We start from the raw sequence: 13,758 nt of genomic DNA, 5'->3' as shown, positions 1-13,758 counted from the left end.
GAAAAGTTCAAAACTATCAAATACTTATCATAGAACCACATTTGAAGGCAGTCATGATTAATATATCTAAGATCTTCATTTTTTTGAGAATTACACATCTGGTGCCTTGGGATTGACACATCCAAAGATTATCAGGATTGACATATCTGAGATGATGAGTTTTTTGAAAATTACACATCTAGTATCTTCGGATTAACACATCTAATAGCATGATCCTCTGGGAATTACACATCCGAAGTTAAACCCATGTTTGTCTGAGATGGGTTCAAGGTCTTGGATGATCGTCCTAGTGTAAAGCATCCAATGGATGGCATTCATACGTCAACTATTCAAATCTTAATGGAGTTATAATCTTAATAATTTATAATATGCAAACTAATGAGATATCTTGAAAATTTGTCTAAACAAAGTTTTGGTCTATCCTTCTAGTCATTCAGTCTCTCACTAGTTTCTTAATTTGATCACCCTATGTTTTCCTCATAAAAGGTTTTCTCCCCAATCTCATTTCTCAAATTTACTGTACAAATATCTTGCGTGTGCACCCCCAAGATACAAGAACAATTTCATAGGATGATTGTCTCAACATGTGAGGATATTCAAATCACTTCTATGGCCAGTAGAGATGATTGATTCGTCCTTATATGATAAACAATCACTTGTTTTAATCCCTTGATAGTTAACCTTTAAAAAACAAATCCTAGGAACTAAGATCGGCTCTGATACCACTTGTAAGGTTCCTCCCTTCCACAAATAGGGGAAACACTTAAGATAGTCCACTAAGTCTTATCTTAGAGAAAATTTCCTACTCATCGATTCCTACTCATCGACACCTTGACCATACAGAGATTCAAGGATACGATTCATAGGTAAGACCTAGTTCTATCCCGCAGGGGGAGCGTGGTCTTCTAAAATCAAATCACCCATAGGGTAATTGATCACATAAATTGGGCAACTACAAGACTTGATTTCTAGAGGCAATGCTTTTTTCCTCATCCATGCAAGGCACAGCCGCTCGCCTAGTCTTCTAGAATAGAGTTGCCCGAGAACCTATTTATCTAGCGTAGGACTTTCACTTAATCTGTTGGAAAGCTACCCGACTAATCGGGTCCACCCGTCCGTAGGATGGTGCCGTCTGGGCATTCCATCCTCCCACTTTCCACCCTACTCATGCGTCAATTTGTTTTCTAATTAATCCTACCACACTGTTTGACATAAATAAACATGTTCCTTAATTAAGGCCCTTTTCACAAGGTTTGTTAAAACAACCTTTTTCTACAATACAATCATAGCAAAGACAAGATTTATAAAACAAACTTTAAACATGAATCAATTTCATACAAGCCAAACTGGCTCTCTTATTCTTTTCCTTTATACTGCCGATGATCTAGAATTCGGCCTTCCAGCCTCCACATGCTGGGAAAAACCCTACGGGACCATACACCTCATCATCGGCCGCTGGCGAGGACTCAAGCCGGCCTGTTGCCCTCTCAGGCTCCATCGCTCGATCCTCCCGCCCCTCAGAGGGATGTCTACGCACTAGGGTGGGCTAATTTACCGCACTAGCCTGGGCCCTCAGAACTAGGCAACATCACAATCACTCGCCTCAATCGGCGAACCTCATTCTCCCAATGGTATGAGAGATACCATGGGCCAACTCCGAGCCTTACTAACGTCTCCGCCGTCCGGCTATACAAGCACAAGAACGGGGCAGCGTCAAGGCAGGGAGAAGTTGCACCTGTACCTTAATTTAACCAAGATAACAATCCATTTACTCACTAAACCATAGGACTAGAATCCATGTTACCTTCTTAAGAAAACAATCCTTTTCTCACACAGATTTTAGCATATCAACTTGAGATTGCGATAAGACATTCTTTATTAAGGCATATGCTGTTGTTTAAAAGAATACAAACTTTAAATGGTAAATCAATCAAATAGATCACTGTAACAATCAATAGAGAAGCCGGGGCCATACGTCAACCCCTAAGAATGATATATAATTGAAAAACAAAATATGTATATACCTTATAGAAATTTGTCGTTTATCGTTATCTTTGCTCGTTAACAAGAGCTTTAGAACTTGACATATGAGAATGGAGTCTTCTAATACCTTGTCTTACGATTGAAATCATCCAATTATCTCCAAGCTTTATCTCCTCTTACTCTTACTGTGACTCTTCTCTCTTTCTAAGATCTATGGCAAAAATAGCCTTCTCTTACACTACTACAGCATACTATTCTTTCTCTAAAAGAAAAGCTATGGAGTTTTCCTCTGAAAGACTATAGCAATCTAAGCTTCTTTTCTGAGATATTAGATAAGAATGAAGGAAAATATACATCTCAAACTCTAGGATTACCTTGAGGCTACTTGCTGCCTTCTCACAGTTTTCTCTATGTAGAGACCCTGACAGAAACAGCAAACTGTTTTGACCATAACTCTCTGATTAAAACTCAGAATATAGTCGTATAACCAGTCAAAAGAACGAGAAGGCATCTGATCTACAAGCCAGAGCGGGCAAAATAGGCAAAAAGTCTGTATATAGCCACAAATGCATCATCTTTAGAAGCGCGTTGTTTTTCCACATTTTTAGTATGCATGGACTCGAAATGTGTAAAAGTACTCTAAATATGACCTCTTATCACCTAAACTCGAAATTCTATTTTTGGGAATACTTATCTCTTAATAGAACTATTCTTATGTTCTTATTTCTTTTAGGATTTTTGGAGTTAATATTTTTATTCTAACACTTTCCTAATGTTTCTAGCCTTATTGTCTCACTCTTCTCTAAGTACACTCTCTTTCCTTATTGAAATCTATATTAAAAGAGAAACATACATACATGGCTTGGGAGGGACCTTACACTAATACACATACAATAGCAAGGTTTGATGCATCGATATGCACATGAAATATGAGGTCCCAATTGGGGAGTCTTAGAATTGGCGCACTGGCCAATGCACCTGCTTCAATCTATCATATGATTCTTGGCATTCCTCAGTCCATTCAAAGGCAATGAGTAGCTTATATAATGGCCTGGCATTTTCAACATAGAAGATTATGAAGCGGCTGTAATACCCAACGTGGCCCATAAATCTTTGCACATCTTTGTAATTAGTGGGTGGTGGCAGTTCCAAGATCAACTTGACCTTGTTGTCATCCATGGATATACTGTTCTTTGAGACAATGTGTCCCAATATCACACCATGTTTGACCTAAAATTGGCACTTTAAAGGGTGTAGGGATATACGATATAATCGACATTTCTCAAACACCTTCCTTAAGCAAGCCAAATGGTCTGCCCATCGAGAGTGTGCACACAGATCATCAATGAATACCTCCAACCACTTCTACAAGTAGTCTTTGAAGGCTGTGCACATCAATCGTTGAAATGTTGCTGGGGCATTGGTGAGACCGAAAGGCATGACTTTGTATGTAAACGTCCCCCACATTGTATTGAAAGTTGTCTTATGCTGGTCTTCTGGTGCTATAGACACCTGATTGTAGGCTGAAAATCCATCTAAGAAGCTATAAGCCTCTTCATAAATATGTTTCGTGTAGGAAAATGGATAATGGTCTTTCCTAGTAGCTGCATTGACCTTTTTAAGATCGACACATACCCTAAGTTTCCCATTCTTTTTGGGCACTATTACAATTTGTTGACAACCAATCCGTATGTTCTATCTCATAGATGAAATCCACAGCAATATGTTTATCAATTTCCTCCTTTACAATTGCCGCATATTTAGGATTCATCTGGTATGGTTTCTGCCTGGTTGGTCTTGATCCTTCCATGATTGGGATCGTATGTTGCACCACCTTAGGTGGTACACCCTTCATCTCCTTGTAGTTCCAAAGCGAAACAATCCTTAAATTCCTTAAGGAAAGTAACGAGCTCTTTTTTCAGCCAAAGTCAAGTCCTTAGCAATATAAATAGGTTTGGCTTCCTCCCTTGGTTTCGCAATATCAACTTCCTTGACTTCAGCAAGGCCATCGTATGATGTGGACAGCCCATCTTCCTTAACCCTTTTTGCCGTCAGTTGGACCACTTTTCGTTCATCAACAATGTAGGTTTTGAAGTGGTCTGGTACTAAAAGCAAGTCTAGTTTCTCCTCATTCTCACTTTTGTTCTAGCCCCCATGTCCTGGCATCTCGCTCGGCTTCTGCCAAAGCTTTGTTCCATTTGCGAAGCCCAGCTTTCATAAGCTTAGGCATTTTTGGTTCTTGAGGGATGACTTTCTCTTTAATATAAGTGATATCTTACTTAATTCCTCACCCCAATTTCTAGAAAACTTATCGTGTACCTTAGTAGCTTCGAGGTATCTCAGCCACTAGGCATCCGTGGGTTTTCTTCGTAAATAAGGCATTTCGTCGAGCAATATATCGTTTTTGCATTCATCTTTTGAGGTGTTGGGCGCTAGTACGGCCTTGGGATCCAGTCCCTTCTAAGCTAGAGGCCTCCTCTTCTGATTCTTCATCAATGGTTTGCCAATTGACCATATAGAAAGAGATAGTGAGAATAGTTCCAGATTCCACATATTGGGTCTCTCTGGGTTATATCACACCTATGGTAGCTAGCACCTGCATCTAGTTTTCACTGAAATCTAGAGGAGGAAGTGATGCATACATTTCCGTTTCCTCTTCCTCTTTGGAATTTTCCACCGTGGGCTGGCATATTTGTATGGATGTGGTCCACTCAGTTTGTGACCAAATAATTACCGAGAACAGCTATCCTTCCATGGGGTGTGCTCTCCACGTTCTCAAATCTATCTTTAAAATTTGTAAATCCCTACGCACATACACATGATCTAATGCTCAACCGTGCACCAATTTGGATTCCCTCATGAAGGGTCTCCCCAATATTATGTCATATGAGTCTAGTTGGCGCAGAAAGTCTATTATTATAAATGTATGATGGTAGCAAAATGTAAAGAGTTTGAGTTTCACATTCTCCAAAAGCCTAATGGGTCTTGAAGATGTTCCATTTGCCATTTTAATGATTAGATTGGGTTTTCCCTAGTATTCCCAACAACGTTTTGTGATGATGCTAACCCCCACCCCACCATCCCAGGATAGCCAGTGCCTACTACCCATTATGATAAATCAAGATTGTAGCATTAGTGTCGTCCCTTTCGTAATAACGTCCCAATTGATTAACTGGTATCTTGATGACTCTGGCTGTTCTTTCCCTTGTGTGTTTTAGGGTTCTTTTTGCTAGAGGTGACAAAACATCCTTTGTAGTGTCGTCTGTGGCCTTATTCCGCCCTTTAACCATTCCTTTATATCTTGCCCATAATGTTGGTGACCTATGTAGTAGTTGTCCTAATGGCATTTGCACGGACGTGGGGCTCCCTATGTCTCTGGGTTCTCTAGCAATTGATGGTTCCTTCCATGTGTGTGTCTCGTATCCATCCTTAGGGAATGAATGGATGGACTCACCTTGTGCATCTTCCTCAAACATTCTTGACATTATGTTCCCTTGAGATCCCTCTTCCATCTCTTCTGGAATTGGAGTAGGTACGTCCAATTCTCTTTTCCTTGTTGGTTCATTTCTTGGATACATTGTATCCCTGGCCTGGTTAGCCCTTAGCTTGTTGGCTTCATGAAGCCATTGACATTATTCTATACTAAGGCCCTGACATTATTCTAACTACTTGCTTTTATGAAGGCCAAGTGTTCCTATGGTCAAGGTCCACCATGGCCGTATCTAGATGTTTTAGTCTTTCCCTCAAAAGAATCCTTGTTGCCACTAGGTTGTTCCAAAGCCTTGGGGACAAGAGCCTCCATCTCATTTGACAAACACTTTACCATTATGACCTTTCCATCTTGATGGTGTGGGTTGGCTTTCCTATTCTGCTGCAAGAAGAGGCTTTCCTTTAAACAACCTTTACCTTGTTGGCATGACCTAGCATTCTTCTAGAAACTATTCAACTGCAAGGAGATCTCTCCTCAACACACCACTTGGAGAGTTGAGTCGTCTTGTCTCTGCAAATGCTCGACTCATGGGTGGTGCTTGCAAGCGAGAAGTAGTCAAGGAACCTGAGCACCCCAACCTTTCACTTACATCACAAACTTGAGAAGGTGATGCATGTTTTGAGGTAAGGAAAAATTACTCCAAAAGTGTTTCTAGAAACCTCAAGTTGGCAAGCCTCTTTAAGAAACAATTCAAAACTTGGATTCAAGAATCTAGACCAAACAAAACATGAAGTTAAGAGTAGCTAGTCTAGTTGAAACTAGCATGAAAGTTGAATTCTAGAGTCTCGATTGAAAATTTTGAGATCCTAAATTCGGAAAAATGGATTCCAAAATCCCAATATGAAAGGAAGATAAACAAGAAACCACAATCTTCTCACAATTTAGCAAAAAACATCTCAAAATTAGAAATTTTAGTAGAAAACTTGACAAGATCCCTCAAAATTCACATAAAATTCTTAGAATTGGTAGATTACTTTGTTATTTTACCCAAAAGAACACTTTAATAATTTGAAAGATATAAAAATTGTTGATTCCAGTTGTTAAAACAAAACAAAATGATGTAAAACAAAGTTAAGTTCGTGTTGAAAAAACCCCCCAAAAAATAATATTCTAATAATTTATAAGTAGAACACTGATGATTCTTCTTGGAAATGCAAAACAAAAATGATTCTTGTTAAAAATGCTCACCTCTTTTATAAAGAGATTTATTAGATTGTAGTTGACCACACAGAAGTGCAAGAATTATGTTTATTGAACGGGATTTTTGTAAGTTCAAGAAGGCAGAGTCCTTGGAGTCACACTGAATGCTAGAATTCCACTAATTGAGACTCATGCAGACACTGAAGAGGCACAACAAAACACAAGAACCACACACTTGCTGAATTTTGTTACAATCTGGTGCTTGCTTAGTTTTTTGTTCTTGCAAACCACTGCATAATAGTGTGTGTTAGCACATCTTCTATCACTCGCCTTTGCCTAACTCTGCAAGAAACGAAGTGGACCCTCTAGGCATCGTTCCCTTAAGGGGCAATCTGACTCTCCATAAGTAAATTGGCCAAGTATATGGCACATACACGAAAGCTACACAAGAAAATCACCTATTGTAGAAACTTCCAGACACCGTACCTATCCCGTGCATGTGCATATAGCAGTGTGGCCGCTCCCTTGCAGATGCATGACACTCGTCCCTTTCTTTTGCACACGGTCCTTTGTCTATCTTTGTCTTTGAAGGGTTTCTATCTTCCACACGTTGTTTTCTCCTTCTTCCCTTACCGTTTGCCACAATTTGCAAGCTTTTGCACTACTTCTTAGGCTTTTGCACTACTTCTTAGGCTTTTGCATCACGTTTAACATAATTGTGTTGCATGTTGGGATTCTAGTATCCCAAGTTCTAAAAACTTGGATTATAGAATCCGATTTTCTAAAATTAGAGTAGTTCAATGAGGCGCGGACCACGCAAACAAGACACATTTCACATATTGGACTTACCGTTGTGGACCGGGGTCTACCGGCAACCCCCGGACCCCGTCACTAGGGGCGTTGCCCCCCCCTCCCCCCTCCCCCTAGGACCCCCTGCTATCGAGGGCTTTGCTGCCCGTGAGCCCCCGCTCATGGTTGACCTTGCCAAAACCTTTAATTTCATGTCTTTCAAATTTGGACCTAAAGACAAACAAGAATTACCAAAACTTAAGGTGTTCTATGATTCTATCATCTAGTAGTTCATAGTTTTATGAGTAGAGGTCATCAAGATAGAGATAGAAGTGTTAATGGAACTTTAGTTCCTTGAATGTTATGATGAAAGAACAAAACCAACAATTAGTACACAATTCATGGATTCCATAATCCACTTGACAACAAAGTTGGTTTCTAAAAACCCACTCTTCCTCAAGTTTCGGATTCCAGAACAAGTAAAACAGTGAGTCATGAAAAATGGCAACAAAATTGCGCAAACGAAAACTTAACTCCATTTTTGGGAAAAAAATACAAAATATACCTTTTTAAAAAATTTACGGAGACAAAAGACACACTTTCATGTCAAATATTTAAAAAAACACTACCTTTTTGAAAAAAATGCATAAAACATTACTTACATTTTACTCAACCCAAAAATGTCCAATTAAAAAAAGAATTACAAAAGAGAAGGAACTCTTCTAATCAACTATCAGAGTCATTGGACCTTTTGATTAAAAATATCAATTATTTTCTGGTGCAAGAGGTTTTTTAACTCAAATCCATACACAACAATTTCTATATCATGCAAATTAAGCATGTTTACACGTCGATAAATTTCACTTTTCTTTTCTTTTTTGCTTTATTTAAGCATCTCTAGATCATAATTTCCCTTGAGTATGGATAAGTTTTGTACCAATACACATTTCTACACTGCGTGTTGTACGTAGCATAGGGGACCCCTTGGGCACTATTCAAAAAATAGCTGGTGGCAACACACCGTCCCACCCATTTGACATCTGATGATGGTTGAACTTTTTAGGTGGAGGGGTAGCAGCCCTATGGATGCACTTGCAAAGTTTCATTCCCATCTAATGTCGTACAAGCGTGATGTCCCACCCAAACCCGTAATTTTTCGCATAGGCGACCCCTTGCGCACTGTGCAAAAAATAGCGGATGGCAACACATAGTCCCACCCATCTCGCGTCCAATGTTGGTGAAAACATTGGGAGTGGATGGGTAGTGGCCCCATGGACTCCCTCTCAATGTTTCCCCCCATTGGCCTCCATACGAGTGTGACGTCTAACCCAAACCCGTAATTGTTTGCATAGGAGACGCCTTGGGCACAATGCAGAAAATAGCAAGTGGCAACACACCCTCCCGCCCATCCGGCGTTTGATGGTAGTGACACTTTGCGAGTAGAGAGGTAGCTGCCCCATGGATCCACTTGCACGGTTTCGCCCCCATCGAAAACTATATGTGCGTGATGTTCCACCCAAACCCACTCTTTTTGCATAGGGGACCCCTTGGGCACTATGTAGAAAATAGCGGCAGGTAGTAACACATCCTCCAGCCCATCCAGTCATCTGATGGTGGTGAAACTTTGCAAGTGGAAGGGTAGCATACCCATGAACCAACTCGCAAAGTCTCACCCCCATGGGATGGCATACAAGCATGATGTCCCACCCAAACCCGTAATTTTTCGCTTAGGGGATCCCTTGGGCACCAACTCGCAAAGTCTCACCCCCATGGGATGGCATACAGGCATGATGTCCCACCCAAACCCGCAATTTGGGACCCCTTGGGCACTATGCAACACACCATCCCACCCATTCAACATCTGATGTTGTTGCTTTGCGAGTGGAGGGGCAGTAGCCCCACGGACCCTCTCACAAAGTTTTACCCCCATTGGATGCCATAAGGGCATGATGTTCCACCCAAACCGGTAATTTTTGCGTAGGAGACCCCTTGGGCACTATACAAAAAATAGCAGGTGCAACATACCCTCTTGCCCATCTGGCATCCAATGGTAGTTAAACCTTGCAAGTGGAGGGGTGGCTACCACATGGATCCACTCGCAAAGTTTCACCCCCACCCATCGGATGCCATACAAGCCTCATGTCCCACCCAAACCCGTAAGTTTCTGCATAGGGGACCCCTTGGGCACTATGCAAGAAAATAGCGGGTGGCAACACACCGTCCCACCATCTGGTGTCTGATGGTGGTGAAACTCTGCATGTGGAGGTGTAGCAGTTTCATGGACCCACTCGCAAAGTTTCAACCCCATCGAACACAATATGAGCGTGATGTCCCACCCAGACCCACTATTTTTGCAAAGGAGACCCCGCAAGTGGCAACACACCTCCCACCCATCTGGCGTCCGATGGTGGTGAAAATTTGCAAGAGGAGGGGTAGTATTACCATGGAGCCACTCAAAAAATTTCACCCCCATCGGATGCCATACAAGTGTGATGTCCCACCCGAATTTGTATTTTTTTGTGTAGGGGACCCCTTGGGCACTATGCAAAAAATAGCGCGTGGCAACATACCCTCCCGTCCATTCGGCATCCAACATCCAATGGTGTGAAAATTTACAAGTGGAGAGGTAGCTATTTTATGGACTCACTTGCAAAGTTTCACCCCTATCGGACGCCATACAAGCGTCATGTTCCACCCAAACCTGTAAGCTTCCACATAGGGGACCCCTTAGGCAATATACGAAAAAATAGTGGTGGCAACACACCTTGGGCATCCGGCGGTGGCCGATGGTTGTGAAACTTTGAAAGTGGAGGAATAGTAGCCCCATGGGACACTCACAAATTTTCAACCCCATTGGATGCTATACGAGTCTGATGTACCACCCAAACCCACTATTTTGCAAAGGGGACCCCCTGGGCACTATGCAAAAAAAACACACTCTCCCATCCAATGGTGGTGAAACTTTGCGAGTGGAGGGGTAGTATCCCCATGGTCCCACTTGCAAAGTTTTACCCCCATTGAATGACATGAATGACATACGAGCTTGCTGTCCCACCCAAACTTGTAATTTTTGCATAGGAGACCCCTTGGACACTATGCAAAAAATAGCAGGTGGCAACATGCCGTTCCACCCATCCAATATCCGATGGTGCGGTGAAACTTTGTGAGTGGAGGGTAAGCTTCCTCATATGGACCCACTTGCAAAGTTTTACCTCGAGCAGACGTCACACGAGCGTGATGTCCCACCTAAACCCATATTTTTTCTGCATAGAGGACCCATTTTGCGCACTATGTAAAAAATAGCGGGTGGCACATAGTCCTACCCACATGCTATGATTTGATGGTAATGTATGTGTGTATGTGGAAAGGGGTGTGCAAGGACCATGATCTATGTGTGTGCTATGATTTGATGGTAATGTATGTGTGTATGTGGAAAGGGGTGTGCGAGGACCATGATCTATGTGTGTGTGTGTGTGTATGTGGAAAGGGGTGTGCGAGGACCATGATCTATGTGTGTGTGTGTGTGTACGTGGTGGATGGAGAGTGTGCTGATAAACTTTTTTTTTGTTGGTTTCATTTACTTTTACAAGTACTTGTATATACCAAAAGTGAGAAAAAAAACATATACATTAGTTACGATATAGATAAGCTGAAAATAAAAAATATGAAAAAAAAACGTTATTTTCAATGCCGAAAGAAACGTCGGAACTCGCTGTCGAAACATAAGCATCATGTAGCAGTGCTCTTTAGTGAGTGCTTTCCAAAGAACTCTTTCTATAGTGAGAGTACTCACTTTGGTGACTTGACAAATAATATCTTGAACTTGGAAAGATAATAATATGAGGGAAAATGTGATCATGTGATAGATACCTATGTGGAGAGAGAGAGAGAGAGGGAGGGAGGAGGCAAATTTACATACATAATAAGTCCTCGGAACAATTTAATAGTATAACTTAAAAAAATACGTCTTCATAGTATGCTAGCAAAATTATGACACATTAATTATTATTTTTCTCTCTCTCTCTCACGCGTGCACACACACACAAATTATACAAATACAAACATCCAAGCATCTTGAAAATATTTGTTTTTTAACAAATGACTGCGAAAACACCAAAGATGATTTTTCTTTTTTGAACAGGAACGGTAAATTATGTTTTTATATCTCTAGATTAGGCTTGACTTTAGACTTAGTAGCTAACTAGGTATTGTATTTTTGTTGCCTTTTTCTAAGGAGAGTGAGAAAGAGAGCATGGAGGCTGGCATGCAAACACGTTGTGACCACCATCTACCTCCAGATTCGCTGCACGCCTCGTCCACTACGCAGTCCATCGTCTCTTATGTAGCTCGCTATAATACCACAAGTTTTCTCTCCGCTTTGTTCAGGTGCTCCTGCTTGATCAGGCTTCTTCCGCGGGGAGACACTAGCTTCCCGATATGTCAGTTATCTCAACACTAGCTTGATTTTGCACTTGAGACAGTCAGCAAGCTTTATAAATGTAAGGTTCAGACGTCGTCGCATCTCCTAATGTGTAATGTAGATGGCTCTTTTGAGGAATGTCTCTGAGGTTATGTTGGATCTCGTATCTTTGAGAAATATTTGAAAGCTACTAGCATTCGCAGTGGAAGCAGGCAGCAAGAAGAACTAGTGAACCTTGTAGGTTTGGCGACTGATAGATGATCGAATATTCTTTCTTGATTGTTGCATTTTGTGCAGTGCTCGGTCGTGCGGAATGGCGATGAGAGTCAGGCTGATAGCTGCTCTGTGCGTGGTACTCATCTTCTTCTTGTGTACTACGAGTGAAGTGGAGGGTAGAAAAAAGGTCCGAGTACCAGCTTACAAGAAGGTCATTCGTCGACGCCCATCAGCGCCACGTGTGCAGCGCCCCGCAACGGCGTCGTCAGCTTGGTCACAGGCCTTTGCTACCTTCTATGGAGGCAGCGATGCTTCCGGGACCATGGGTTAGTATAATTCAATGAGGTGTGTAGTACGTTGTGTGTGTGAGCGACGTGCGCGCGCGTGTGTGTGAGAGAGATCAGACTCGGATTGATCATGATATGATAATGGCACTAGGCGGTGCGTGCGGCTACGGCAACCTTTACAACACCGGCTACGGCACCAACACGGTGGCACTGAGCACGACGCTGTTCAACTACGGGCTGAGCTGCGGGGCGTGCTTCGAGATAAAGTGCTGGAACCAGCAACAGTGGTGCCTGCCCGGCAACCCATCCGTCCTCGTCACCGCCACCAACTTTTGCCCTCCCAACTGGGCTCATGCCACCAATGACGGCGGCTGGTGCAACCCTCCGCGCAAGCATTTCGACATGGCCCAGCCCGCCTTCCAGCGCATTGCCATCACCCGCGCTGGCATCGTCCCCGTCCTCTATCGAAGGTATATGTTATATTCAAGCTCTTAGCACCTGCAACAGCTAATTAATTAGATATATTCTTCTTCTAACGTCCTCGTCAACAAATCGTTGAACGGGCTTAATTATAATTGCTGCGCCGGATCACAGGGTTCCTTGCATGAAGAGAGGAGGAATCAAATTCACGGTGAACGGCAACCCGCACTTCAATCTACTCATGGTCTTCAACGTGGGTGGAGCGGGCGATGTTACAGCGGTCTACATCAAAGGCTCCAGAACCGCCTGGTTGCCCATGAACCGCAATTGGGGCCAGAACTGGGAGATCGGCACCACGCTCACCGGCCAACCGTTATCTTTCCGTGTGGTCACCAGCGACGGCAAGAGTTGCATCTCCTACAATGCCGCTCCTGCCAACTGGCAATTTGGCCAGACATTCATTGGGAGCCAGTTCTGATCAGACCGTTACAATAAGATTAAGAAGAAGAAGAGAAAAACACATAATCCCTCTTAAATACTTACTATTGTTAATTGCATCTATAATATACCATTGTTCACTAGTGTAGGACTTATGTTAACCACCGAATCTTCTTAGACGCTATATACTGCAATAATAGCAAGAGTGTATCATGCGGCAAATTGCCGCTTCTATCAGCATTTTTCGGCCAGATTACCCATTACAGTATTGAGCTCTCATTATGAGTATCATCCCCTATACATAATCCAAACTCCACTATATTGGAGTGGCTGATCGGTCCCCCATCCCACTGCTTTAGGCGGGGCCCCTCCCTCCCACTGCTACAGGCCTTCACGCGATCAATAGTTTTAACGAGAGAGAGAGAGAGAAAGAACCTTAGGTGTACACTTTTGGAAGATGCAATTGTTGGAGTAAAGGGTGAAGGGTGTTGGGCAAGAAATGCTAATATCCTTTGGATCCAAATTCCTTCACGTGTTGCAATGGATGTTGTGCCATATACCCAGCTTTAGTTGAG

The 13,758-nt window shown here is 42.4% G+C and overlaps 1 protein-coding gene across 1 annotated transcript; it reads left to right on the top strand.

Annotated features, from left to right (window-relative positions):
* Positions 1 to 11,784: 11,784 nt before the first annotated feature.
* LOC147621981 (expansin-A10-like) lies at positions 11,785 to 13,428 on the top strand. Its single transcript, XM_086823656.1, has 4 exons — positions 11,785 to 11,901; positions 12,120 to 12,364; positions 12,477 to 12,795; positions 12,920 to 13,428. The coding sequence occupies exons 2-4, from the start codon at positions 12,136 to 12,138 to the stop codon at positions 13,221 to 13,223; spliced, it is 852 nt and encodes a 283-aa protein (XP_086679782.1). The 5' UTR covers positions 11,785 to 11,901; positions 12,120 to 12,135; the 3' UTR covers positions 13,224 to 13,428.
* The last annotated feature ends 330 nt before the right edge of the window (positions 13,429 to 13,758 follow it).

The sequence above is a fragment of the Cibotium barometz genome, chromosome 29, assembly GCF_041138505.1.
Source record: "Cibotium barometz isolate CiBa-2024 chromosome 29, ASM4113850v1, whole genome shotgun sequence".
Lineage (NCBI taxonomy): Eukaryota > Viridiplantae > Streptophyta > Polypodiopsida > Cyatheales > Cibotiaceae > Cibotium > Cibotium barometz.
The sequence above is the reverse complement of the archived record's forward strand: the minus strand, read 5'-3'. Positions and strand labels throughout refer to the sequence as shown.

Excerpts from the sequence above, each read along its gene's own strand:
- LOC147621981 (XM_086823656.1), top strand. The coding sequence starts at position 12,136 with ATGGCGATGAGAGTCAGGCTGATAGCTGCTCTGTGCGTGGTACTCATC. Across the intron at positions 12,365-12,476 it reads CGATGCTTCCGGGACCATGG|GCGGTGCGTGCGGCTACGGC; the intron begins GTTAGTATAATT and ends TAATGGCACTAG. Across the intron at positions 12,796-12,919 it reads GTCCCCGTCCTCTATCGAAG|GGTTCCTTGCATGAAGAGAG; the intron begins GTATATGTTATA and ends GCCGGATCACAG.